Source organism: Coregonus clupeaformis, chromosome 2, assembly GCF_020615455.1.
Source record: "Coregonus clupeaformis isolate EN_2021a chromosome 2, ASM2061545v1, whole genome shotgun sequence".
In the NCBI taxonomy this organism is placed as follows: domain Eukaryota; kingdom Metazoa; phylum Chordata; class Actinopteri; order Salmoniformes; family Salmonidae; genus Coregonus; species Coregonus clupeaformis.
In genome coordinates this window covers 5,030,349-5,058,297 of record NC_059193.1, presented here as the reverse complement: position 1 = coordinate 5,058,297, position 27,949 = coordinate 5,030,349, and the positions used below count along the sequence as shown (strand labels likewise).

The following is a 27,949-nucleotide window of genomic DNA, read 5'->3' as shown; positions in this document are numbered from 1 at the left end:
GCAGTGCATTTCTATCTGCGAGGCTCTTGCTGAACATGTTTCAATCTGCTGACTAAGTCCCATAGCTGCCCAGGTGAGCTTAGCCTTAGGCAATAGGGAAGCAACCACAACAGGTCCTGGTGAAATGCAGAAAAACCTGTAGGGACATGAAGAGGGTGAATTCACTGACATATCTAGACACACACACACAAACACACCCACCCACATTAACAGACTTCCTCATGAGAAAGGCAGATGAGCCAGCTGTCTTGTTTTGCAAGAAACACTAGTTCCTGGAGGTGCCCATTCAGTGCTGTAATAGTCATCTGATCTCACTCACAGGGTGGACGATATGGGGACCTATACAGACCAGGGGGACCAGTACATGCTAAATGGGTAAGTGATTAAACAAAGTGATTAAACTGTATTTATCTACCACTTTGCTAGTTTATTCTGTGGAAAACCATGGTTTCACAACCAGTGTGTGTATCAAATGTGATGTGGCGCTCATAGCGGTGTGGGTTTCCTAAAACAAAAAGGAAGTGGAAGTGGAAAGATGTAGTATTGAATTTCAATTGCTAGAGGGAAAGATGGAGTATTGAAGTGTGAGTGTTGTATCTATCTCCTTTAACCCCCTCTAAACTCCATGTCATATGACCTGTTCTCTGGACAATGGACAGGGGTTACCAAAAGGAGAAATGTGAAATCACAAGCCACTCTGACTGTAACTAACCAGGCCAGTAGTGGGACTTCCTCAGTGCTGAATCGCTGGCGTTGCAAAGCTGACAAAAGCTTGATTCATGCATGGGTTTAGTAATTGCCTATGTTTGTCTTATAGCTAAGGTTTACATGGACTAAAGGGAAACCTCTACCACTGGATTTTGTGAGCTGTTGACAAGATTCACGAACAGTGTCTGGGGTGATGTAATAATGCCACTAGATAGTCCTTGGTTTAGGCCTATAATTAATATACCGGTAATTTGAATGAAACATATTGATCTTAGTCTCTGTCTTACACTTGTACTGCGCAGTACAGAAATACAGGCACTGTATCTCTGATGTCATCATTAGTCGCCTCCAACATGTCACCTTCCGAATTCCTTCCGTATCCCTTCTTCTGAATATTGTCATCAGTCTATCCGGCAGGGGTGAAGAGGCATTTTCTTCCGTTGCTTGTAAAAAAAGTTATATACCTTTTTTGGAAGTAGGCTACATACAGGCCGTAACGGGAGTAAATAAAGATAGTTGCTCAGCGAAACTCCATATTTGCTGATCAAGGAACATATTTTGACACTATAATGCTGGCAGAGCTGGTGAATGGGAGTTTGAATAAGAGATTTCTTGGCGTTAGGTTAATCCCCACTATCTACTCCTGTCTTCTTATAGGCAGAGGCAACAACAACTGCCTCAACAGGCCGTGGCCATTACAAGATCAGGTTTCCTTAACATAGAGGACAATGGAAGATATATACACCCTAGGCATGCTTCAACGAGAACAATGCAAAAACACAGAGGTTGTGTCTTCCCTTCCCACCCTTTTCAGCTTTGTTACACGCATCTACAGGTAACTGCCAAAAATAAAGGAAACACCAAAAGTGTCTTAATAGTGCGTTGGGCCACCACGAGCAGCCAGAACAGCTTCAACGCGCCTTAGCATAGTTGTACAAGTGTCTGGAACGCTATTGGAGGGATGCGACACCATTCTTCCACGACAAATTCCATAAGTTGGTGTTTTGTAGATGGTGGTGGAAAACGCTGTCTCAGGCGCCGCTCACAATCTCCCTCGTGTTCAAATGGGTTGAGATCTGTTCACTGGTTGGTTACAACACAGACACACACCCTTTAAACCCCCTATGCTCCAATCACATCAGTCAATGTCTATGATGACAAACTCATAAAGAAGGTAAAGAAGCTTAAATGCTAAGTAATATGTTAAGTCAATGTTATGTTATTGTTGCGTTTTCAGATAGCCCGCATGTGATCTTAACATGGTAATGCTTGTGGTATAGGCCAAGGTTTTGAGATGTCATGGACAACATGATGTCGAATTGGATGCAGGGTGTAACCATGTCAGGGATTTTCAAAGTGATGAAATGTATCACTCAACTCTGTGGTCTAATTCGAGCCCCTCTTATCATACATTTGAATCATTTTGCATTAAAGTACATTTTCTTTGAAAGTATTACAATAGATTATAAATGCATCACACATGCTCAATATATAGGACAGTAGCCAACATACTCCTTGAAGATTAGAACCCAAACAAGATTTTCAGGTTTTCAGTGCCACAATGAGCACGTCATAATGGGACGCCCATATTCTAAAGGATTAAATAGATAATGAGTTTATACTCAGAGCACATCTCACCAACCAACGCAGCTAAACCTTACTGTCATGAGTTCAGCTGGGTTGACTCATCCAGCCATAGACATACAGGTTCTTGAGAGATCTATTGATGTGTCATTCTCTTAAAAAAAAAAAAAAAAATCAGGAGAAGGCAATACCATTTTTTGATGATAGTTGAGTAACAGGAACTGTTATTGCTGCCCAAATGTGTTTCCTTTCAGTGTGGTAAGAGTTTGAGACACTTTGCTGCATTGAGATACTCAATTTACGTGTAATATTTCTCTCATATGGATCTGCTCGTTTTGATATGTTTACAAGTTGCATTGAGTTATAGATCAGAAAGTCCTCACTCACTCAGGTGTGGTGACCGTGTCACCAGCCGAGCACGTACAAAGCCCTCTGATTGGCTAAGCTAATATATTGTTTCCTGTGTGGGTGGGTCGTCAGAACACCGCACTTGTGCGAACGACGGAGTGTTTACAATTGACGACTTTTAAATTACTTATCTTCTTGATCAACATTTTTTGAGCGTTTTTTTTTACTCATCTTTTAATAATGATGTGTGCATGAGTGCGCGTTTATACAAAGGAAAGGGCGAAAGGTAGGCTATGCTCCGAGGCGTTGTGTATCTGTGTGTATTTATCTTTATTTACAAAGGCATTGTGTAACTACAGTAGAACTAGGTTGTTGGAGACGGAAAGCTGATGTGAAAGCACTGTATAATCCAGTTAACGGCTTGAATACAGGTGCACAAAGTTAGTTTACTACATGTTAATACTGTGTAATGACACTAAAAGTGCTTAAGATATATGGATAAACTTACTGTAGTTTCACGATTCTTAATTTCTTTCTATGTTGGGCCTACAATTGGAAATATTATAATATTTTATCTTTGTCAACTTATTGGTGCATTTAGATAAATAAAATAAATAAATAAATTGGTCAGTTAGCAGACGCTCTTACCCAGAGTGACTTACAGCATTTGCTTATCACTCTGTTTTAATTTTAAAGTGACAGCTGGTGTTCTTCTAAACAAAGACTATCCCCCTTTATGACAGTTTGCAAATGAGTCTCTATTCTTTATCTGTATGTCTTTACAGTGTGATTCTATATGAACATCATTACGTTAAAGCCCAAGTTCCTTTACTGTCTGTAAAGTATAATTCATATGACAAGTGAGCACTAATGAAACGTAAAAGCAATATAGGGAAGTGGTCAGCAGAGCTTGCTAGCTTGCAGGAGTGTATGCGGCAGCGACTCTGACATAGAGCAATGCAACAGGTGCACTGTCCCAACAGCTGAAGAAGCTGCTCTTTGAAGCTGAACATGATTGGGATATGTCTTTGTGTCAACTTGGCATGTCTCCCTTGTTTCTCTTAGAGGACCAATGTAGCTGTATGAGCATGGGGTCTAGTGTCAAATAGATTTTGGTCATGTTTGCACACGCAGCAGAAATCCCCTGGGTCTGTCTATTGGCTTTAGTTTCAGTATATATGAATGGACAAAGCCATCGATTACGTGACACCATTCATTCCTATGTGAAGACTCGATAGCTCATTGATGTCTGTGCTGCCACCTCTCATTGAGTCACTCAAGCTGAAGGCCGACCGGGGTACTGCAGGCTGCCATTAGCAACTACATCATCCTGATAATATAATAATAATAATAATAATCCTGATAACTTCTTCTGTGTGTGATTTTAAAATCATCTGTTTAAGGACATATATCTGGTGTAGCCTATTAGAAGCAATTATTATACTTTTTTACACAAAGATTGACCACAAAGATAGCAATTTTTCTATTCACTATAATAGGGTAGGGCTTGGGCATGAGTAATCGAGTACTCAAGTACTCGAATGGATGTCAAAACTCGATCTTTAACCAGAGATTTAAAAAAATATATGGAATGTGCTTTGTGGAAGCTGAAATGGCAAGTGAAAAATGTACTTTGACAAAAAAGAAACCAAGCCAAGCATCACACAGTTCTTCTCCCTAAATTCCCTTTCCCCTCTGTGTCTCATTCACTCAATTGCATTCCGAACATTCCCTCCACACACGTGCTGAGTGCCCACACAAGCTCCCGTTAAACCTACAGAAATGCATATAAAAACGTATCTAACTGATGTTATACACAATCTACATTCCTTGCCAAATGACGACAGTTTTATCACAAATTCAAAATGGACTGGTTGATTGAGGTACGAAAATATGTGTTCCAACAATGAGCTGCAGTTTTTGAATGATTGCCTTCCGTCTATTTTCGGCTTAGGCTACTTTGTGAACTGCTAGTGCCATTTAGAATTGGTTAGCCTAGGCCATAACCCCCCTAAACATAGACAGGTTCCACACTGAAAATATACAAAAACATTAGTTTGATAAAGACAAAGAGCGTATTTTCATCAGAATCATTAAACATAGGCCTACTCACCAAAAATATCATCACCATTTAGTGTTCAATGTGGAATTGTTAATCCATTTGGAAAATTCCAAAGAACAGTCAGAATAAACTAAAACGAACATCTGTATATCGAAAAGAAGACAGATTTTAGTTTGTAACCCTGAAAAAAATATTTGAGCCCCGTTTCAAATGATCACTCTTTGAGAATAACTGGACCTGACGCGAGATGCGCATCACTTCGCATTGGCTGCTTTTTTCATTTGGAAAAATATTCTGTTATATTTTATTCTGTTATATTACATCATGTTTAAAAAAAAATATATATAAAATAGGTGTGTCTTGACCATGATAAGGTCTTGGGAAGTAAGAGTGTCTTGTCTGCTAAATTAACTAAACAAGGCTATGCCATTCTATGCAAGCACCACAGCTGAGGTTACTGCCTATTTGAAGATTGTGTTCCACGATATTATATAACCAGTTGATATTACGGTTTCAATAAATTAATCTTAAATAGCACTAATGGTTTTGATAAATTAGGTATTGTTGCGCACTGTTGGCATATAGATAAATGCACACATCTTTTTTTCCACTGAGAGCCTTGTGCTCTAAACATATATATATATTTCTCCATTGAAGTACTTGAAAAAAAAATTGTGCGAGTACTAGAACAGTCAAAAAATGTCAAATGCCCATTCCTATAATCCTGTTTTCTGCTAACAATGCCTGCAGTACCACAGTCCGCCTTGAACTTCTGTGGCTTCAATGAGAGGGGGCAGTCGTTCTCCCCTGGTGACCAATGAACATATTTCAATGATTCGACCTTGCGATTCGTGCGTAATGTTTGACAGACACTTTACAAATAAGACTTTATTAATTTGGCATCATCACGTTACAGGCGTTTGGGCAGTGGCCTTCATCAGTGTCAGACTTTGTCTTATTTGAGCTCTTTAGGACTATAGACTGTTGTTGAACCTTTTGATTATTACATACATTTACATTTTACATTTTAGTGTACAGCAAAGCATTTGAAGACTATTGAATGTACTGTGATATGCTGTCTGTTGTTTAGGAGTCCAGAGGGGGCGAAGGCTGCTCCCTACATCCAGGACATGGAGCTGAGGGAGGAATGGCAGGATGAGGAGTTCCCCAGGTCAGAGACAAACCTAACCCTGACCTTTAACCTTACCCCCTGACCACATGACCTGTAAACCCCAGCCTGTTCACCATGAAAATCTTAAACAATATTTTAGGTCCCTGCAAAGAATGATTTTTGGTTATGACCGGGTAAGAAAGCAGTTCTAAGCTTTTTCAGGTATTTTGTACTTTCCCCCTAGACCGCTTCCTGAAGATGCCCATAGTCCTGAGACCCCAGGAGAAAATGCAGAGAGACCAGGTAAATCCCTAATACCCATATGTCTGCAAAGGCCTTATTCCTAAAGTACTGTACCATATCCCACAATACCTATGTGTGTGCCACTCCCCAAGCTCCACCCACCAGCCTGGCCCTTTCAGGAAACCCCATAAGGAAGAAGCGTCTGGTGGCGCCCACCCTCAGCCTGACCCTGTCCCGCACCGACTCAGCAGACCGCAGTGTGAAGTCAGGGGACACCGGGTACTCCGCCGCCGCTCTCTCACCCGACGAAGACGACACGGACCTGGACATCAACCTGGAGGCCCTGGAGACGCCCTCGGACAGCGAGTCCTGCAACTTCCCTGACAGCATGCACGAACTGGAGTGGGAGGGTGAGAGAGGGGACACAAACTGAAGTGGGAGGGTTAGAGAAGAGGGGATGGGGACAGTGGGGAGAGAGGTGTGGGAGAGAGACTGCATGCACAAACTGGAGTGGGAGGGTGAAAGCGAGAGGGGGCGGTATGGGGGTGGGGAGAGAGACAGAAGCGGTGTGGGGGTAGCATGAACTGGAGTGGGAGGTCAGAAAACAGAGAGAGAGAGAGAAAAAGAGTGAGTGTGAGAGAGCGAGAGAGCAAGAGAGAGAAATTCCAATTTGGAACATAGTATTCTTCCATTCCATTTTATAATTCTGAATTCCATTCTGAAATGGAATGGTATGATGCTTGCACAATCTAATCCCGCTATTCTTGACCTTCATCTGACCTCTGATGACCCCCCCAGATGACCTGCCGCGGCTGGGCCGGGGGGAGGATGGTGTTTTAGGCACAACGGTGATGGAGCAGGCAGAGATGGGCTCCATGGAGCTAGACCAGGTGGACAACAGGGGGCGCCGCTGGAGAAGGTTCTGCGTCGCAGGACAGGAGTACCACGTCAACATGAGTGTCCTGGAGCCATACCTCCAGGTGCTGTCCCACGGAGGTGAGACACAGCTGAAGCTGACTGTCAAGTAGCTACTTTGATCAGCCTTTAAAATCAACGCTTCCATAACTGAATCCAGCTGAGTCCATATGGCACAGCATCTGTCGTGTAGCTCCCACTATATGCATTTGCTGAAAATGACAGGCCTCAGTGAAAGGGAATGATTTTCAGTTGCACTATGTAATTCTATCTGATATAGAAAACATTAAGACCTGCTCTTTCCATGACATAGACTGACCAGGTGAATCCAGGTGAAAGCTATGATCCCTTATTGATGTCACTTGTTAAATCCACTTCAACTCAGTGTAGATGAAGGGGAGGAGACAGGTTTAAGAAGTCTTGGAACAATTGAGACATGGATTGTGTATGTGTGCCATTCAGAGGGTGAATGGGCAAGACAAAATATTTAAGTGCCTTTGACCGGGGTATGGTAGTAGGTGCCAGGCGCACCGGTTTGTGTCAACAACTGCAACGCTGTTGGCTTTTTCATGCTCAACAGTTTCCTGTGTGTATCAAGAATGGTCCACCACACAAAGGACATCCAGCCAACTTGATACAACTGTGGGAAGCATTGGAGTCAACATGGGCCAGCATCCCTGTGGAACGCATTTGGTATACTCAGTGTGAATCCATCTATATATTACTGTATATACCCCTAAAATAATTGCATGTTAGGTTGAGGAGGATGACTTCCTTTGACTATGAGATTGTATCTCTTTTATGAATAGCTTTACTGGGCCCAATCAAGTTACCTCATCATGATGTCAAACAACAACAGAGAGTTCAAACAGAAATCCATTTGCCTTAAGTATTTCAGTATTTTATTAGGATCCCCATTAGCTACTGCTAAAGCAGTACTTAACACTATACTAGTAAGGATGTTCAACATGTACTCTGTCTATACTTCCACAGTTGGAACTTGTCATTCTTCACTATGTAATTCTATATGCTGTATCTCATTAGGTATGCCTCTGTGTTTCCTAGGTTACTACGGGCAGGCTATGAATGCCATCATCATGTTCTCCTCCTGTTACCTACCAGAGAACACGGTGGAGAACTATGAGTACGTCATGGACAATCTCTTCAGGTCAGTGTAGACGGACAAACATCACGTGGTGTTGAGGTCTCAATTAAAGATGACAATCAAAGTACTTTATTGTTTATTATTTGGGTGTGTGTGTGTACGGTGCAGGTACATAGTGGGGACGCTGGACCTGATGGTGTCAGAAGGCTATGTCATGGTGTACCTGTGCAGCATGGCACCCAGGAATAAGATGCCCGCCATCAAATGGCTGCGACAGTGTTACACCTCCATTGACAGAAGGTACAGTACGTTCCTCTTGCTCTTTCTCTCACAAGGTTCCCTCTCTTGTTGTACTGAAAGAGTCCAGGGGAGGGGCCAAGTGTCCCTATGGTTCTCTGTATAGCACTGCTGTGTTCCAGTTATTGGACAGAATGGGAGGGCTCTTATTCCTGTCCTAGCTCTGCTTCTCCGCCCCTCGTATGAAATATCACAGGAATGCTGTAGTGACTCAAGACTGTGAGGATCTCTCCAACAGGGCAGTGTAATGATTCAGGGCTGTGAGGATCTCTCCAACAGGGTAGTGTAATGATTCAGGGCTGTGAGGAGCTCTCCAACAGGGTAGTGTAATGATTCAGGGCTGTGAGGATCTCTCCAACAGGGTAGTGTAATGATTCAGGGCTGTGAGGATCTCTCCAACAGGGTAGTGTAATGATTCAGGGCTGTGAGGATCTCTCCAACAGGGTAGTGTAATGATTCAGGGCTGTGAGGATCTCTCCAACAGGGTAGTGTAATGATTCAGGGCTGTGAGGATCTCTCCAACAGGGTAGTGTAATGATTCAGGGCTGTGAGGATCTCTCCAACAGGGTAGTGTAATGATTCAGGGCTGTGAGGAGCTCTACCACAGGGTAGTGTAATGATTCAGGGCTGTGAGGAGCTCTACCACAGGGTAGTGTAATGATTCAGGGCTGTGAGGAGCTCTACCACAGGGTAGTGTAATGATTCAGGGCTGTGAGGAGCTCTACCACAGGGTAGTGTAATGATTCAGGGCTGTGAGGAGCTCTACCACAGGGTAGTGTAATGATTCAGGGCTGTGAGGATCTCTCCAACAGGGTAGTGTAATGATTCAGGGCTGTGAGGAGCTCTACCACAGGGTAGTGTAATGATTCAGGGCTGTGAGGAGCTCTACCACAGGGAAGTGCCCCCTCCGGACATTCCTCAGATAACCTCTGACCCCTGCCAGTTGTGCATGTGCCAAATCAAAATCAAATTGTATTCTTCACGTACACAGTTTCCAGCAGGTATAAAAGGTGCAGTGAAATGCTTGTTTGCTGGCTCCCTCAACATTGCAGTACAATAATCAATATCAATAATACAAATACGTGTGTGCGTTTACAAAAGTATATCAGAGAGTGTCGGTGTTTCTGCCAGTTGTCACATACTGTATCTGTTCTGTTGGTTCTACTGTGATGTAGTCCTCCTTATCACTGAGACGTTTCCATAGTCCATATAAAGGCAGCTCAGTGTTCAGTCTCTGCATGCCTGGCCAGTGGCAACACTCCACAACATAACATTCCCATACATAAAGCACCACAGCCACTGTGCACACCACAGTGGCCTCCCAATGGAAGACAATATTCATGAAAAACTTCAGGTTGACCATCATCTTGTTCTTGGTATACGTTAGGGCAGGGTTTCCCAAACTTGGGTGCACATTTTGTTTTTTGCCCTAGCACTACACAGCTGATTCAAATAACCAACTCATCATCAAGCTTTGATTATTTGAATCAGCTGTGTAGTGCTAGGGCAAAAAACAAAACTTGCACCCGGGGGGGTTCCAGGACCGAGTTTGGGAAACCCTGCTTTAGGGAATTATAGTGCCAAAGGTACAGATGTAGGATCTTAATTTGAGCCAGTTTGCTACATTGAAAAATAATCTTGAAGCAACAGGAAATTTGAATTATTATGTGGATTATAATTAATGGACATTTGTGTAGGGGTTGATACATTTTTCGTAAGGGAAAATCAAGTCGGTATTTTAAAGTGGAAATTCCAAACTTTAGAAGCCTTTTTATACCTCAAATACACTACGTTAAAAATGTCCTGCATTGCAGGAATGTTATACTGCAACAGGGTGATCCAATTTAGATCCTCCATCTGTAGCATGTCTTCTTTAAGAACTTGGATAAAACCAGACCTATTTCCAGACACTGGTGTCTTTGAGAAAACCAGCCCTCAGACGTTACCTCACGTGCTCAATTTGGAGAAAGGAAAATGCTGTTGCTATGCAACCGTGAGCTTTTGAATCATATCATAAGAGTCAGGTCTCAAAGCTGTATATCATGGCACTCTTCCCAAGGCATTAAGAGGAGAACTACAGATAGGATGAACATTCTTCTTGTATTGAACTAAAATAAGGTTGGTGTTTACTGAGGAGTCTAAGTGAATGATTTTGTTCATGTGACTCAGAGAAATAGACATTGACGTCAGGTTTCTGCCCATCCCTAGGGGTTTGTTTACGAAATCACAGACATTCACTGTGTCCCATCCAGAGAATCTGCCTCAGCAACGGTGTTACTCATATCATGTGGTTGTTTCAGCCTACGGATTTGACACGTTGTAACTCACTCTGAATAATGCGGACTAAATGAGTCATGTAAATGTAATGTCTGTGGAGTCATGGTGATGGTTCTCCTCGCAGGTTGAGGAAGGATCTGAAGGGACTCTTTGTAGTCCACCCTGCCTGGTACATCAAAGCACTCATCACTGTCGTCAAGCCTTTCATCAGGTGAGCAGAACCATTCAAGTCATATTTCATTTTAAGCACGTCAGTCCTCAGAAGATGATTCAACGAGTCACACTGATTCAACGAGTCCCACTGATTCAACGAGTACCACTGATTCAACGAGTCCCACTCCATCTGTTGTGAAGATCTAGCTACAGCATATGCCTGTGCCTTGACCGTGCTGATGTTCACTCTAACCTCTGACCTCTGTGCCCACCACAGTGAGAAGTTCAGCCGGAAAATCCGCTTCATTCACAACCTGCAGGAGCTGTCCGAGTACATCCCCATGGAACGCCTGCAGATTCCCGACAGCATCCGAGAGTGAGTGACTAGGTTCTCGAGAGCTATATAGCCTAGAAGTTATTAAAAATTGACTTTTATGTTGTAGGATACACTATTCCCATATTAAAAGTGCTTTGTTTTCTCTAGGTATGATGCGAGGATGAACGGGTGAGGTGAGGCACATATCGTGGGAAGCCAAAGAGCTGACATTTTGAGTGGAAAGGCGAAGGAGGGGATAACAGCGGACGACCAGGAACTATGGGCTGAATTGCCATGGAAGTTCAAAGGTTAACTAGTCTAAATGTCACCCTGCAGGTATGCTTGGACGTGCAGCACTTTTGTTGTACAGAAAATGAAAAACTTTCAGTTTGTACAGACACACCTTTTATTTATTCATCGTTGAATGTAATGTCACTAAAGAAGTTCACTACCCCAAGCCAATGGCTTTGCAACAGTTTCATAACTGCCCCTATTTTGTGGTACTTGAATGCAACCCTGTCATATGTGTCTGCTAAATTACTCAAATGTAAATGTAAATATGTATTGATGCCAGAGTGATTTGTGAGACCTGTCATCAAGGGGCAACCTACAGTCCGTTTGAACACAACATTTAACACTAGAGTTAAATGAAAGGTCCAGATGGTTTTCTGTTACAGTTACCTTCACTGGAACTCACAGTATGACATGTACTGCTACTTTATCTGTAAGGGCTTACTGCACTCTAGTGCCAAGTACAACACCTTTGACTGTCAGGTAGATGGGATGTCACCTTTTACTAGAATGTGATTGATGCGCAACAAATACCTGAGGTTAAGATGGAGACACTTATATAAAGTGCATTTAATTTAAACAATCTGAATTTACATCATTACATAAATTCTGACATATTTTACTGTATTATTCTGACCTTGGTTGTAAACATAAGCCTTTTTATAGCCTACCCTCAGAGCAAATATTTATGTAAGAGAACTCTTGAACAACCTGTACTTTTCTAATTGTAATTTTCTAACCATACTTTCTATAGCTGAATGATCTTCTCACTTTCTAAGAGATTTGTTTTAGAGCACTGCTTACCACATGGGTAAGGGCTTTTACACAATTTTAAAGGAAGGGGTGTCACCATGGCAATGCTGCAGGCATTCAGGAAATGGGCTTTGACAGCTACAGGAAGTGAGGTAGCTATGGAAGAAGAATACTGCTGCCTGCGTTTACTGTAACTCATACACAGGAACAGTGACATGTCCATTAATAAGGGATGATGAAAAATATTATTCTGAAAATGAAGAATTTTTTTCTAAAAAAGGGAGCTATTGAATGTATTGTTTTTATAGTTTTATGTTACAGTCCTTTATGCTACCACTGCAAATGATGTGTTTTTTTCAATGTTACTGCTACTGAATTATAACAACACCATATTGGGGATGTTTTTAAATCTTCAAAAGTCCTCAAAAGACTCCTTTAAAAACTGCTGGTAGTTAACATTTATGGACACAACAACAGATCTTAAATACATGAGACGATGATGCATTCATTCAGTATTAAATCAGATTAGTATTCAGTCAGATTATATGGTGGTTGGTATCGCTCATGTCAGCTGGGTGATCTGAAATTAATACTCCTTATAGTGCTCCACGTGAGCCTGTTTTGGCAGAATTGTGTTGCATTGTGGAGGAGAGGAAACCGAATGGCCTCTGGTCACCAGAGATGGATATGGGGTCATTTGTTAACACATGACTAGAGTCTGGCTGCTTGTTTTTCAGGGATTCTTTTGTACGTAGTGTATACTCTGTATTCACATCTTTGTCCCGGTGGTCTGTCTGGTCGTCAGTTGTTCATGTAAATAAAGTTGTTATCACGGGATTCGTCTTTGGGCTATCGTGTTTTTTTTGTTGTTGAAGGAGCTTAAGTAAATAAGTGAAGATGGAATCATTCATCTTCAGGTTTTCAGGTGTCAAATAAAGACTGATGGTTATTCTAAGATAAGACCTAGGAACTGAGTTAACGGTGAGAATAAAAAGTACATCCAGTGAATATTATTATTCAAAAACACTGGGCACACTGTAGCCTTCACACATCCTCTACTAACATACTGTAGCCTTCACACATCATCTACTAACATACTGTAGCCTTCACACATCCTCTACTAGACATACTGTAGCCTTCACACATCCTCTACTAACATACTGTAGCCTTCACACATCATCTACTAACATACTGTAGCCTTCACACATCCTCTACTAGACATACTGTAGCCTTCACACATCCTCTACTAACATTTACATTTACATTTTAGTCATTTAGCAGACGCTCTTATCCAGAGCGACTTACAGTTAGTGAATACATATATATATATATATATATATTATTTTTTTATACTGGCCCCCCGTGGGAATCGAACCCACAACCCTGGCGTTGCAAACGCCATGCTCTATCAACTGAGCTACATCCCTGCCGGCCATTCCCTCCCCTACCCTGGACGACGCTGGGCCAATTGTGCGCCGCCCATGAGTCTCCCGGTCGTGGCCGGCTGCGACAGAGCCTGGATTCGAACCAGGATCTCTAGTGGCACAGTTAGCACTACGATGCGGCACCTTAGACCACTGCGCCACTCAGGAGACAGTAACACATGACTAGAGCCTTCACACATCCTCTAACATACTGTAGCCTTCACACATCCTCTAACATTCTGTAGCCTTCACACATCCTCTACTAGACATACTGTAGCCTTCACACATCCTCTAACATAGTGTAGCCTTCACACATCCTCTACTAGACATACTGTAGCCTTCACACATCATCTACTAACATACTGTAGCCTTCACACATCATCTACTAACATACTGTAGCCTTCACACATCCTCTAACATTCTGTAGCCTTCACACATCCTCTACTAGACATACTGTAGCCTTCACACATCCTCTAACATAGTGTAGCCTTCACACATCCTCTACTAGACATACTGTAACCTTCACACATCATCTACTAACATAATGTAGCCTTCACACATTCTCTACTAACATACTGTAGCCTTCACACATCCTCTACTAGACATACTGTAGCCTTCACACATCCTCTACTAGACATACTGTAGCCTTCACACATCCTCTACTAACATACTGTAGCCTTCACCCATCCTCTACTAGACATACTGTAGCCTTCACACATCCTCTACTAACATACTGTAGCCTTCACACATCCTCTAACATACTGTAGCCTTCACACATCCTCTAACATACTGTAGCCTTCACACATCCTCTAACATTCTGTAGCCTTCACACATCCTCTACTAGACATACTGTAGCCTTCACACATCCTCTAACATAGTGTAGCCTTCACACATCCTCTACTAGACATACTGTAACCTTCACACATCATCTACTAACATAATGTAGCCTTCACACATTCTCTACTAACATACTGTAGCCTTCACACATCCTCTACTAGACATACTGTAGCCTTCACACATCCTCTACTAGACATACTGTAGCCTTCACACATCCTCTACTAACATACTGTAGCCTTCACACATCCTCTACTAGACATACTGTAGCCTTCACACATCCTCTACTAACATACTGTAGCCTTCACACATCCTCTAACATACTGTAGCCTTCACACATCCTCTACTAGACATACTGTAGCCTTCACACATCCTCTAACATAGTGTAGCCTTCACACATCCTCTACTAGACATACTGTAACCTTCACACATCATCTACTAACATAATGTAGCCTTCACACATTCTCTACTAACATACTGTAGCCTTCACACATCCTCTACTAGACATACTGTAGCCTTCACACATCCTCTACTAGACATACTGTAGCCTTCACACATCCTCTACTAACATACTGTAGCCTTCACACATCCTCTACTAGACATACTGTAGCCTTCACACATCCTCTACTAACATACTGTAGCCTTCACACATCCTCTAACATACTGTAGCCTTCACACATCCTCTAACATACTGTAGCCTTCACACATCCTCTAACATTCTGTAGCCTTCACACATCCTCTACTAGACATACTGTAGCCTTCACACATCCTCTAACATAGTGTAGCCTTCACACATCCTCTACTAGACATACTGTAGCCTTCACACATCCTCTACTAACATACTGTAGCCTTCACGCATCCTCTACTAACATACTGTAGCCTTCACACATCCTCTACTGGACATACTGTAGCCTTCACACATCCTCTACTAACATAATGTAGTCTTCACACATCCTCTACTAACATACTGTAGCCTTCACACATCCTCTAACATAGTGTAGCCTTCACACATCCTCTACTAACATACTGTAGCCTTCACACATCCTCTACTAACATACTGTAGCCTTCACACATCCTCTACTAACATACTGTAGCCTTCACACATCCTCTACTAACATACTGTAGTCTTCACACTTCCTCTACTAGCATACTGTAGTCTTCACACATCCTCTACTAGACATACTGTAGCCTTCACACAACCTCTACTAACATACTGTAGCCTTCACACATCCTCTACTAACATACTGTAGCCTTCACACAGCCTCTAACATACAGTAGCCTTCACACATCCTCTACTAACATACTGTAGCCTTCACACATCCTCTACTAACATACTGTAGTCTTCACACATCCTCTACTAACATACTGTAGCCTTCACACATCCTCTACTAACATACTGTAGCCTGCACACATCATCTACTAGACATACTGTAGCCTTCACACATCCTCTACTAGCATACTGTAGTCTTCACACATCCTCTACTAGCATACTGTAGCCTTCACACATCCTCTACTAACATACTGTAGCCTGCACACATCATCTACTAACATACTGTAGCCTTCACACATCCTCTACTAACATACTGTAGCCTTCACACATCCTCTACTAGACATACTGTAGCCTTCACACATCCTCTACTAACATACTGTAGCCTTCACACATCCTCTACTAACATACTGTAGCCTTCACACATCCTCTACTAACATACTGTAGCCTTCACACATTCTCTACTAACATACTGTAGCCTTCACACATCCTCTACTAGACACACTGTAGCCTTCACACATCCTCTACTAACATACTGTAGCCTGCACACATCATCTACTAACATACTGTAGCCTTCACACATCCTCTACTAACATACTGTAGCCTTCACACATCCTCTACTAACATACTGTAGCCTTCACACATCCTCTACTAACATACTGTAGCCTTCACACATCCTCTACTAGACATACTGTAGCCTTCATACATCCTCTACTAACATACTGTAGCCTTCACACATCCTCTACTAACATACTGTAGCCTTCACACATCCTCTACTAGACACACTGTAGCCTTCACACATCCTCTACTTTTGTACTACTTACTGTTTTTCACATTGTTAGATAGTTCATGGAGTCCACTCCCGCTTAATTGTAATCTTCTGTTCCAGTGGGCTTTGCTGCTGGAACATGGCCCTTGCACCTGTCTACTCACTCAACCCTGGGCTGCTCTTAGAACAAGATTTCCATACCAACTATTTGCATTGTTAGTTGCATCATTTATGTTAACATCTTTGTTATAATGTATGTTTTTAAAAGCGAGATTTACACACAGACTATAGCATACATTCCATTTATTTTAGTACATTTGTTTAGACTGCAATATTTGTGCTATACCAGATGGATGTCAGTGAGATACAGTGGGGAAAAAAAGTAATTTAGTCAGCCACCAATTGTGCAAGTTCTCCCACTTAAAAAGATGAGAGAGGCCTGTAATTTTCATCATAGGTACACGTCAACTATGACAGACAAATTGAGGAAAAAAATCCAGAAAATCACATTGTAGGATTTTTTTATGAATTAATTTGCAAATTATGGTGGAAAATAAGTATTTGGTCACCTACAAACAAGCAAGATTTCTGGCTCTCACAGACCTGTAACTTCTTCTTTAGAGGCTCCTCTGTCCTCCACTCGTTATCTGTATTAATGGCACCTGTTTGAACTTGTTATCAGTATAAAAGACACCTGTCCACAACCTCAAACAGTCACACTCCAAACTCCACTATGGCCAAGACCAAAGAGCTGTCAAAGGACACCAGAAACAAAATTGTAGACCTGCACCAGGCTGGGAAGACTGAATCTGCAATAGGTAAGCAGCTTGGTTTGAAGAAATCAACTGTGGGAGCAATTATTAGGAAATGGAAGACATACAAGACCACTGATAATCTCCCTCGATCTGGGGCTCCACGCAAGATCTCACCCCTGGGGGTCAAAATGATCACAAGAACGGTGAGCAAAAATCCCAGAACCACACGGGGGGACCTAGTGAATGACCTGCAGAGAGCTGGGACCAAAGTAACAAAGCCTACCATAAGTAACACACTACGCCGCCAGGGACTCAAATCCTGCAGTGCCAGACGTGTCCCCCTGCTTAAGCCAGTACATGTCCAGGCCCGTCTGAAGATTGCTAGAGTGCATTTGGATGATCCAGAAGAGGATTGTGAGAATGTCATATGGTCAGATGAAACCAAAATAGAACACTTTCGTGTTTGGAGGACAAAGAATGCTGAGTTGCATCCAAAGAACACCATGCCTACTGTGAAGCATGGGGGTGGAAACATCATGCTTTGGGGCTGTTTTTCTGCAAAGGGACCAGGACGACTGATCCGTGTAAAGGAAAGAATGAATGGGGCCATGTATCGTGAGATTTTTATATTTTGAGTGAAAACCTCCTTCCATCAGCAAGGGCATTGAAGATGAAACGTGGCTGGGTCTTTCAGCATGACAATGATCCCAAACACACCGCCCAGGCAACGAAGGAGTGGCTTCATAAGAAGCATTTCAAGGTCCTGGAGTGGCCTAGCCAGTCTCCAGATCTCAACCCCATAGAAATTCTTTGGAGGAGTTGAAAGTCTGTGTTGCCCAGCGACAGCCCCAAAACATCACTGCTCTAGAGGAGATCTGCATGGAGGAATGGGCCAAAATACCAGCAACAGTGTGTGAAAACCTTGTGAAGACTTACAGAAAACGTTTGACCTGTGTCATTGCCAACAAAGGGTATATAACAAATTATTGAGAAACTTTTGTTATTGACCAAATACTTATTTTCCACCATAATTTGCAAATTAATTCATTAAAAATCCTACAATGTGATTTTCTGGATTTTTTTTTCTCTTTGTCTGTCATAGTTGACGTGTACCTATGATGAAAATTACAGGCCTCTCTCATCCTTTTAAGTGGGAGAACTTGCACAATTGGTGGCTGACTAAATACTTTTTTTCCCCACTGTATGAGTTTGTTGAAGTAGTTTGAGATTAAAGCTTGAATCCTTAATTGAAACAATAACAAAGCGGTCGCCATGCCTCTGTTTTGGTAAAAAGTTGAGGAATGGGCCTGGAAAAATGTAACCATTCTCAAATTCATAGACAGAGCTATGGATGCAAGGGCTAACCATCCATGATATAAAAAATATAGTTGAACTAAGCTTGTGAGGCATTTATAAGATATTCAAGAATCAAATGGGTATATATATATATATATATATATATAGCATTTATTTATAAATCCCAAAATGTAGATTTAACTATAGATTTAACTTAAATGAAAATTATACAATCATCTCCCAGAAATGTTCACAGCAGAGCCCATAGGGGCCACTGAAACCAGTTGGTTTTAATGATATTATTTCTGTACCAGGCAGTGAAAATTGAGTAACACATTTATTTGGTGATAACATTCAGATTCACCGTCAGCAACAGAAGAGATTACTCACACAGAATTATATTCAGAATGTGAACTGTATTTTCAGTAAAAACCAAGAGGTTGCACAAATAATTTCTTTTGAACTTAAGCTTTGGTCTAATAACAATCATGATAAAGATAGGAAAGAAACTTAAAATGCCAACAGACAGACTCAAATTACTGACGTTACCAATGTACATTGTACAAGAAACTTCAAGGCAGCAGTCATTCTGTTGGGCTGAGAATGACATGCTCTAACAAAGATAGGAAAGTCACAAAGCAATATGCAAAGTCACCCCTTCAGCTGTCTTCAGCATTAAGTAAACATTAGGCCCAGTGTATAAAACAGATAAGGTATTAGTGAAAGGACAACATACTGTACATGTACGACACTATCCATATGCTCTGGCATAGGATAATGGTGTAGCAAAATCACATAAGATACAATATTAAAAACATTACAATTCAAACAGTGACAGTTTTTCCCCCTGTGGACACTTAATATCCAATATTAGCAACAAACTACAGAGTGATGAGTTATTCACAATAGATTGTGAATACTAAGCAGGTCAGAAATACAGGTCAGATTTTTTAAAACCCCCACCTGGTTTCAGAATGTATGTCACTATCGTATGTATGTCATCCCCCCCAGACAAGAGAAAAAACAACCTTATGGAATGTTCCTTCGATGCAGTTGATTTAATGAGTGGCATTCCCGAGTAATTCCAGGATAGATGACTGAAAAGCCCCGTAACGGTCAGGGTGTTTCCAATTTCAACAACAACCCCTGTTACTAACAGACTCTCCCCGCTGACTAATAGTTTGGGGTTTTCAGAGTAGGTGCCAGTAAATTGGGTATCACAGTGACCAGCTACAGGTAACTGCTATAATAAAGGAAACACTTGAGTAAATGAGGGTTCTGGCGGCTCTGTTATGGTGTGGGGTGCATTTTCCTGGCATGGTTTAGGTCCACTCAACCCCTTAGAGGGCAAGGTAAACGGAAATAAGTACACAGACATTCTGAGTGATCACCTTCAACCTAGGGTGAAGCATTTCTATCCGGATGGGAGTGGTCTCTTCCAGGATGACAATACACAATGGTTTGATGAGCATGAAAACCATGTAAACCACATGCCATGGCCGTCTCAGTCACCAGATCTCAACCCAATTGAACACTTATGGGAGATTCTGGAGCGGAGCCTGAGACAGAGTTTTCCCCCACCATCAACAAAACACCAAATGATGGAATTTCTTGTGGAAGAATGGTGTCGCATCTCTCCAATTGAGTTCCAGACTCTTGTAGACTCTATGCCAAGGTGCATTGAAGCTGTTCTGGCTCGTGGTGGCCCAACGCCCTATTAAGACACTTTATGTTGGGGTTTCCTTTATCTTGGCAGTTACCTGTATGCTTGCAACTGGGTAGCAGTCCAAATGGGGTTCTATGGCAAATGGCACAATCAGAATAACACTGCTCAGTACTGGCATCTAAACAGCAATAAAATCACATAGCATTTTGCACACACACACACACATCTTTAACTATGCACTGTAGAAAAATAAAGGTGCATCCTCATTCATTAGACAGATACGCAAAATATTTTGTATACTAATTGTTTGGCAGTAGGTCAATGGTTTGCAACATTCAGGTGATCCGTTGAGAACATAATCTTCACTTCCTGAAATGAATCAGCCATGTTAGTCAACACATTTTGCAAAGCACTCTCACCGGCTCTCTCACACACGCTTGCTGGCATGGACACAGAAACGTTGTTGGCTGAAATACAGTGGAAGTCCAAAGTCTATCAGAAAGACAAATACTTTTCTTTAAAAAACATGTCTGTCTATCCTCCTCTGAGCAGGGTGATTATTGTGGTAACCACAGAAAGGGCATCGTCCTGTTTGGCTAAATGGATCCTGCAGACATCAGGAAGAGCCTCTCTGCTCTCTATTAGGAACTGTCTCAGGTTTGCCAAATAATCCATTGGAAACAGGTTGCGCTGCAGTGGCTGCTTTTGATTTGGGATGGGATGAGAGGGGGCGCATTGAGGGTGATGGAAATGGTCCTCCATGCCTACAGAGAGAAGTGAAAACGGTTAGTTCTACAAGTCCAGAGAAGTAAAGGTGGTTAGTTCCAGAGAAGTGAAGAAGGTTAGTTCCGGAGAAGTGAAGAAGTTTAGTTCCTGAGAAATAAAGAAGGTTAGTTCCAGACAAGCTATTGCATTGCAGATATGGCGATAGCTTCATTGACTGGGTACTTACTTGGTAGGCAGCAGCTATAACATGCTCTTGCGGCCGTTGGCACTGGGTCCCTTTGACCTCATCTGTTCCTGAACCGGCCCTGACTGCAGGACAGGAAGATAACGACTGTTAGAGTTTCTACAGACACTTAGTCATTTTCCTATCAAAAGGCAGGTCATAACCTCTTCATGATAAGATACGGATGGAGAGGCAGGATCCGAAGCCAGAATTAGGACTATGATTTAATGTGTTGTTTCTATACTGTATCATTTTATGTAACATATTTAACAGTCTGTTTCTGTGGGGTTCATATGAAACATGATCCCATTTGGACTGCTGACAACATTTACCATCTACATTTGATCCATATGGCCAACAGCATTACTCATAACCTATGTCTTTACATAAGCATGATTATGACCATATGATGGGGATGGAGTGAGGAGGAATGGGATTTGCTTTAGGCTGTGGTTTTTTTCCTTGACTTTTTAACGACGCAGTTCAAGCAAAGAGTGTGTCTCTCTGTATGTCAGAGTTGGATGAACGCACAGGTGTGGATCAATCATTCTGACGTCAAGCGTTGCAGAAATGGAATGTGCTTGATGAACACTAGAAGAACTACAGTCTGACAGCTATGGTATGGGTCATAACAGAACAATGGACATTAGAGGGTTACGCAACAGCAGTTGAGGAAATGGAATGATGTAACACGGAGGGCAGTAACATTATGTTTCAACAACCTACTCCTCCACCTGACTGTTCTCAGCCCGCGTCATGATAGAATGTGTAAATGTGTCATTTAAAATCAGTTGACTTTCGCAATGGAGGTCATGATCAAATCAAATCACATTTTATTTGCCACATGCGCCGAATACAACAGGTGTAGACCTTACAGTGAAATGCTTACTTACAAGCCCTTAACCAACAATGCAGTTAAGAAAAATAAGTGTTAAGTAAAAAATAGATCAGTAAAAAATATAAATAAAAAATAATTAAAGAGCAGCAGTAAAATAAAATAACAGTAGGGAGGCTATATACAGGGGGTACCGGTACAGAGTCAATGTGCGGGGGCACCGGTTAGTCAAGGTCATTTAGGTAATATACATGTGGGTAGAGTTAAAGTGACTATGCATAGATAATAAACAGCAACGGAACATTCAGTCGGTTACCAGTGAAAGACATTTGACATTTACATTTTAGTCATTTAGCAGAGCGACATACAGTAGTACACCATTTGCGTACTGATAGCGTCAACATCATGTAGTAAATTGAGAAATGGACCATCACTCAATTCAACCTACCACTTTCCATTCTATCTAAACAGTGACCAGACTAGTGATTGGCTAGTATTCTGATAGTATGCAGCTCTATCCATCATAAACAGTAACCAGATTAGTGATTGGCTAGTATTCTGATAGTATGCAGCTCTATCCATCATAAACCGTGACCAGACTAATGATTGGCTAGTATTCTGATAGTATGCAGCTCTATCCATCATAAACAGTGACCAGACTAGTGATTGGCTAGTATTCTGATAGTATGCAGCTCTATCCGTCATAGCGTAACAGGTTTCAAACTACAGTTACCATCCATATCCTACCAATAGGTGAATGAATTTAGAAAAATGTCCCAGCGTTTCTACAATTCCTCCTCTCATTCCCTGTCCAACGTGACTATTCCGTGGGAAACCAGGCCAACATTCCTAGCGGCAGGTTGGAAGCTGCAAAGCCCAGCCCATGTACTGAGGAGTAACATAAGGTGCACTTGCAACACACACACTACACCATCTTCACTACACAATATATCTAGACAATATCTCAACACATTTTAAGACACGCCACCCCAGTCAGTCTATGTATCGTCTCTCTTACCGGGGCCCGGCCCGCTGCCATCTCCCCAGAGCCAATGTGTGTCAGGTGGACAAAGTTTGTGGGCTCGCCGATCATGCTGCGGTCGATTTTCCTCCGCCTCTTTCTCTGGAAATAGAAAAGGGGGACTTATGCAATATTACGCAATCAATCCCGGTGGAAGAAAAGCCTTACAAACTTTACAGTGTGCAGAGAGCATATATATATATATATATAGAGAGAGAGAGAGTCCAGTATGCATTTTGTGACCTGAATTGGATGATCTTTGATAAGAGTTGTTCTGTCCATCATCTATTTGTTATTTCAAAATCAATGGCAGCAGGTAGCCTAGCGGTTAAGAGATTTTGGCCAGTAACTGAAAGCTCGCTGGTTCGAATCCCCCAAGCCGACTAGGTGAAAAATCTGCCGATGTGCCCTTGAGCAAGGCACTTAACCCTAATTGCTTCTGTAAGTTGCTCTGGATAAGAGAGTCTGCTAAATGATATAAATGTAATGGGAATGTTGACCTTCTCTAATACTTGCTTTATTAGAGCATGTTCAGTTCTGTGAGTGTGAAGGCGTGTCATCACTTGCCAGCAGTGGTGTGAATAAGCCCCACTTATTACAACAGGCTACACTGGGTGCAGACAGAGACAACCCAGAACTGACAGGAATTAATGAGCCATTTCACATTATGGATCATGACTACACTGACTGTATCAATATTCTGACTGTATAGTGCAATTGCCACATAGCAATTATTAAATAGGCTAGTATTAATTTGAATAATTAGGGATTTATAAAAACTAAAGAAAGTTAATTACATTATGCACAGGCCCAACGACATGTAGTCATTGCACTGTTATCAGAAATAAACACAATTTACAAAGCAAGCCTTTCTGGGAAGTAACACTTGTTAGTATGCCACCACACACTATACACCCATTCTAGTCTGGCCTTCTCTCGTACCAACAATAGAATAAACAAGGACCTAAAAATAAAGGAGCGGGAGGAGGAAGGAGGAAAAAGAATGAGCTCAATAGCAGCACATGCCAGAAGCCCACTTCCCCTCAGAGACCCCATTAATTGTTAGAGGAGGGTTCTGGAGTTACCATAGAGACATGCTGTGGAGGGAGACAATCTCCATATTTGACTTAATACCAATAATAATTCTTCTTCTTCTACTACATTTTACAGTACCCTTAAGGTTAAACACAAGGTGAAAGTGTATGGGTGCTTGGGCCATTAGCCTTGATATTTTCTAATCTGGTAATAGCTGAGTGTTTCTTGTTTCGCTTTTCTTTTTATATGAAGTTCCATATTTCTATGAGCTAGACTAAGGTTGAACCCATCCTAACCCAGCCTGATCTACATCTTCTTAATCCTAATTCACCATCTCTTTAATAAGAGGTCATGTCTAATGACAGAGCAGTCTTTGTCTGTGCATGTCTCGTGTCTGGGCTGAGGTCTAGCCCTCCAGACAGGCAGACCCTTGGGACTATGTGGGTCACCCACTTCAAAACAACAGAAAAGGCCAGTCATTCCTCCTTCCACTCCCTCACCATCTATCTGACCTATTTCTCACACCACTGACGCTAGCATAGGGCTCTCTTCTCACTAGTATTGTTGACTGGCTTAAGAGTGAGCTAATGAAACCCATGTCATCTCATGCCATGCATCTTGAGGATCCACAGCTGGCTTGGCTGAACTAACTTCAACTAGTGAAGGTGTAGATATGGTGGTGGGGTCAATCTAATATCCAGGTAAACATCTTAAATCAGGCAAGCCCTTAATCTCCACCCACTGACCTTGGAGCTGTAAAAGCAGGGCAGCTAAAAAGTTACTGTGTGTTCCAATGATTTCTCAGAGGGGACAAACTCACCGGTGGAGGTTTGGCCACCACGCAGCAGCCAATCTTGTGCCAGAACTCGCTCATCCCTGCTGTGCTGCTGCTGAGCTCGGAGCGGGTCCGGAGGCCCTGGTTCTCTCTGGATGCCCTGCAGGCAGCGGAGAATGTAGTGAAGAACAAGAACGCCGCTTGGGGGGCAATGGTGAGGGTGTTGCAGCAACTAGTCCAGTACCAAAAAAAAGGATGGGGGTCTCCCAAGGCTCAGTGCCAAGTCCGGTTCTATTCCTTTCTCTGAACGTTTAGAATGTCACCTCTTCATCTCCTGTGGATGCTCGTCTCCCCAGATTTCCACTGCCTCAGGTACTGTAGGGCCTGTCGGGTCAAAACCAGATTCCATTAGTTGAAGGCTGACAAGGTACAGGAAGTGAAACAATCTCCACCTGCTGGAATAGCACATCAATCAATCCAGATACGGTACTGTGGGCATGTTCATTTCTACATTTCAGCATCCCCATGCCTAATAGGCCTACATCTCCACAGGCCTATTTGCTGTCAGTCAACGTGGGTCCACCACACATGTGCTTATCACTCTTCCTGTCTGTGACACTCATGCAAGACAAGGGACTTCCTGTCATAATGGAAACACCCACTGAAAGATCAGGACCCGGGTCAACTGTCCCTCAGAAAAGGGCTGCAGATATACTACAGGGCTTCTCTTCTCCATCCATCACAGTAAACTCTATTCAACTGGTACCAAATCATTATGTGATGCAAGCTTCATTGACCAGTCGGTCTTACAAATAGATTTGATTCAGGATTGAAAGATAGACATTTAGGACTGTGACATACAAGACCTAAGAGCCCTATACAACATAGGCCTAATACTCTGCAAAATCAAGTGGTTTCAATAGGAGATTGATTAATAATTAAACTTTTGTTTTGATTAAAGTCATCAGTTTTAGCACTGAATTGAACTAGGTTTAGTAAGATCTCAACTATGCTTTGATATACCTGTAGTCATATTAGTTCACAGTCTTATAAAATGCTGGTAAATAACCAGACAAGCACATTCTTTCCCAAACGAGTACCTACCCCCTTGGATCTTTGTGAAACCAAAAAAAATTTAGAGGTCAAAGAAAGAGGACTGGGTATACTGTATCACTATACAAACTGAACTCGACTTTGAACCAGGAGGTCAAGGTAAAGAGTGTGTGTGTATGTGTGTGTGTGTGTATGTGTATGTGTATGTGTATGTGTATGTGTGTTGTGTGTATGTGTATGTGTATGTATGTGTGTGAGTGAGTGAGTGAGTGAGTGAGGGGTGAATATGTGTAGCATATGTGTATCTCCAGCTTTCTAATTGTAGGTCTACGTAAAGATGCCTGGCCTGAGAACAACACCGGCCATTGATTTACAGTGTTCTGTTGTAGCCTCTATACAACAGGGCAACAGGCATGTTAAATAAAATTGAGTGACTATTCAATTGAATTTCCTGAAAAGAGGTGGTCATTGAATGTGTATTAATGTGTCCAATATCCAATTTTGATTAGTGTGATTTTTAAAGAGTAGGGACATTAAATGTAGCCTAATTCTCAAATGAACATTCGCAATATTTTCTATTGAGGCATTATCTTTGTCTGCATGTACGCCACCATCTCGGCAGAAACATCTGTAAGGCAACAATGTAAGTAACATCTGCATTTAACATTTTACTAATGACAAACACTGTCGCGAGGTCCCAACCCAAAAACCGTTCACTGAATCCAGTCACTCGGAAATTAGCATAGGAATACACTAACAACTAGAGCCGTACCACAATTTAACAACCAATTTCAACCAATTTGTCTTTACCGTAAAAGCAGTGTGGAATCCGTTTTCTCCTTCAAACGAACATGATATCTGTTAAACGGTCAGCTCACGAGTCGAGATGTGGTAAAGTAAAACGTCTTCTATGTTCTGCAGTAGGCAATACTCCTCCTTCTCAGGCTTTTACGGTGGCAGAACTATAGCGCCACAAGTGGAAGAAAATCAACAGGCATTGCATTGCACAATCTGGGATATTTTCTGCTATGCTGCAACCTGGTCTCAGAGCATTCAGAGCATTTCGTATTATTCTGTAAATAAATCAGAGACACTCCATTTAGTATGATATGTTATGTTTCGTATGGTATGTATTAATTGGTGGATGTCCATCACCCATTTCGTATGATATGTTACGAATTACAATTCATATTATATCTTACAAATTTGCAAAACGAACTAAATGTTACGAATTAGCAAGACGTATGATTTGTTATAAATTCTAGCTAGGTATCTAGCTGGCTAACGTTAGCTAGGCTAGGAGTTAGGGGTTAGGGTTAAGTTTAGGAGTTATGTAACGGGTTAAGGTTAGGGTTAGGAGAAGAGTTAGATAAAAAGGTTAAGGTTAGGGTTAGGAGAAGGGTTAGCTAACATGCTAAGTACACTACATGACCAAAATTATGTTGACACCTGTTTGTCGAACATCTCATTCCAAAATCATGGACATTAATATGGAGTCGGTCCCCCCTTTGCTGCTATAACAGCCTCCACTCTTCAGGGAAGGCTTTCCGCTAGATGTTCGAACATTGCTGCGGGGACTTAGTGAGGTCGGGCACTGATGTTGGGCAATTAGGCCTGGCTCGCAATCGGTGTTCCAATTCATCCCAAAGGTGTTCGATGGTCAAGTTCTTCCACACCGATCTCGACAAACAATTTCTGTATGGACCTCCCTTTGTACATGGGGGCATTGTCATGCTCAAACAGGAAAGGGCCTTCCCCAAACTGTTGCCACAAAGTTGGAAGCACAGAATCATCTAGAATGCCATTGTATAATGTAGCGTTAAGATTTCCTTTCACTGGAACTAAGGGGTCATGCCCGAACCATGAAAAACAGCCCCAGACCATTATTCCTACTCCACCAAACTTTACAGTTGTCACTATGCATTGGGGAGGTAGCGTTCTCCTGGCATCAGCCAAACCCAGATTTGTCCATCGGACTACCAGATGGTGAAGCATGATTCATCACTCCAGAGAACACGTTTCCACTGCTCCAGAGTCCAATGGCACTGAGCTTTACACCACTCCAGCCAACGCTTGGCATTGCGCATGGTGATCTTAGGCTTGTGTG

The 27,949-nt window shown here is 42.1% G+C and overlaps 2 protein-coding genes across 5 annotated transcripts; one reads left to right on the top strand and one right to left on the bottom strand.

Annotated features, from left to right (window-relative positions):
• Positions 1 to 91: 91 nt before the first annotated feature.
• On the top strand, positions 92 to 12,933 carry LOC121543281 (BCL2/adenovirus E1B 19 kDa protein-interacting protein 2). 3 transcript variants are annotated; one of them, XM_041853033.2, is made up of 10 exons: positions 93 to 375; positions 5,793 to 5,873; positions 6,058 to 6,116; positions 6,209 to 6,466; positions 6,855 to 7,052; positions 8,037 to 8,139; positions 8,245 to 8,376; positions 10,775 to 10,861; positions 11,081 to 11,179; positions 11,288 to 12,933. In XM_041853033.2, the coding sequence occupies exons 1-10, from the start codon at positions 332 to 334 to the stop codon at positions 11,310 to 11,312; spliced, it is 1,086 nt and encodes a 361-aa protein (XP_041708967.2). In that variant the 5' UTR covers positions 93 to 331; the 3' UTR covers positions 11,313 to 12,933. The 3 variants fall into 3 exon arrangements, with proteins under 3 accessions (XP_045081904.1, XP_041708967.2, XP_045081903.1); XM_045225968.1 differs by lacking the exon at positions 93 to 375 and adding an exon at positions 2,783 to 2,926; XM_045225969.1 differs by lacking the exon at positions 11,288 to 12,933 and having other exon boundaries at positions 92 to 375; positions 11,081 to 11,183.
• On the bottom strand, positions 6,502 to 26,786 carry LOC123492827 (CDC42 small effector protein 1-like). 2 transcript variants are annotated; one of them, XM_045225976.1, is made up of 5 exons: positions 26,653 to 26,786; positions 24,835 to 25,173; positions 22,977 to 23,081; positions 21,127 to 21,209; positions 6,502 to 6,640 (listed from the first exon to the last, which is right to left on the bottom strand). In XM_045225976.1, exons 2-4 carry the CDS (start codon positions 24,886 to 24,888, stop codon positions 21,141 to 21,143), a joined length of 228 nt encoding a protein of 75 aa, XP_045081911.1. In that variant the 5' UTR covers positions 24,889 to 25,173; positions 26,653 to 26,786; the 3' UTR covers positions 6,502 to 6,640; positions 21,127 to 21,140. The 2 variants fall into 2 exon arrangements, with proteins under 2 accessions (XP_045081911.1, XP_045081905.1); XM_045225970.1 differs by lacking the exon at positions 6,502 to 6,640 and adding an exon at positions 18,827 to 20,938.
• Positions 26,787 to 27,949: the final 1,163 nt, after the last annotated feature.

Coding starts and splice junctions, on each gene's coding strand:
- LOC123492827 (XM_045225976.1), bottom strand. CDS start 24,888: ATGAGCGAGTTCTGGCACAAGATTGGCTGCTGCGTGGTGGCCAAACCT. Junction 23,082..24,834: donor TGGTGGCCAAACCTCCACCG/GTGAGTTTGTCC, acceptor TTCTATTTCCAG/AGAAAGAGGCGGAGGAAAAT. Junction 21,210..22,976: donor TGGCAGCGGGCCGGGCCCCG/GTAAGAGAGACG, acceptor CCTGTCCTGCAG/TCAGGGCCGGTTCAGGAACA.
- LOC121543281 (XM_041853033.2), top strand. CDS start 332: ATGGGGACCTATACAGACCAGGGGGACCAGTACATGCTAAATGG. Junction 376..5,792: donor GACCAGTACATGCTAAATGG/GTAAGTGATTAA, acceptor TCTGTTGTTTAG/GAGTCCAGAGGGGGCGAAGG. Junction 5,874..6,057: donor CAGGATGAGGAGTTCCCCAG/GTCAGAGACAAA, acceptor CTTTCCCCCTAG/ACCGCTTCCTGAAGATGCCC.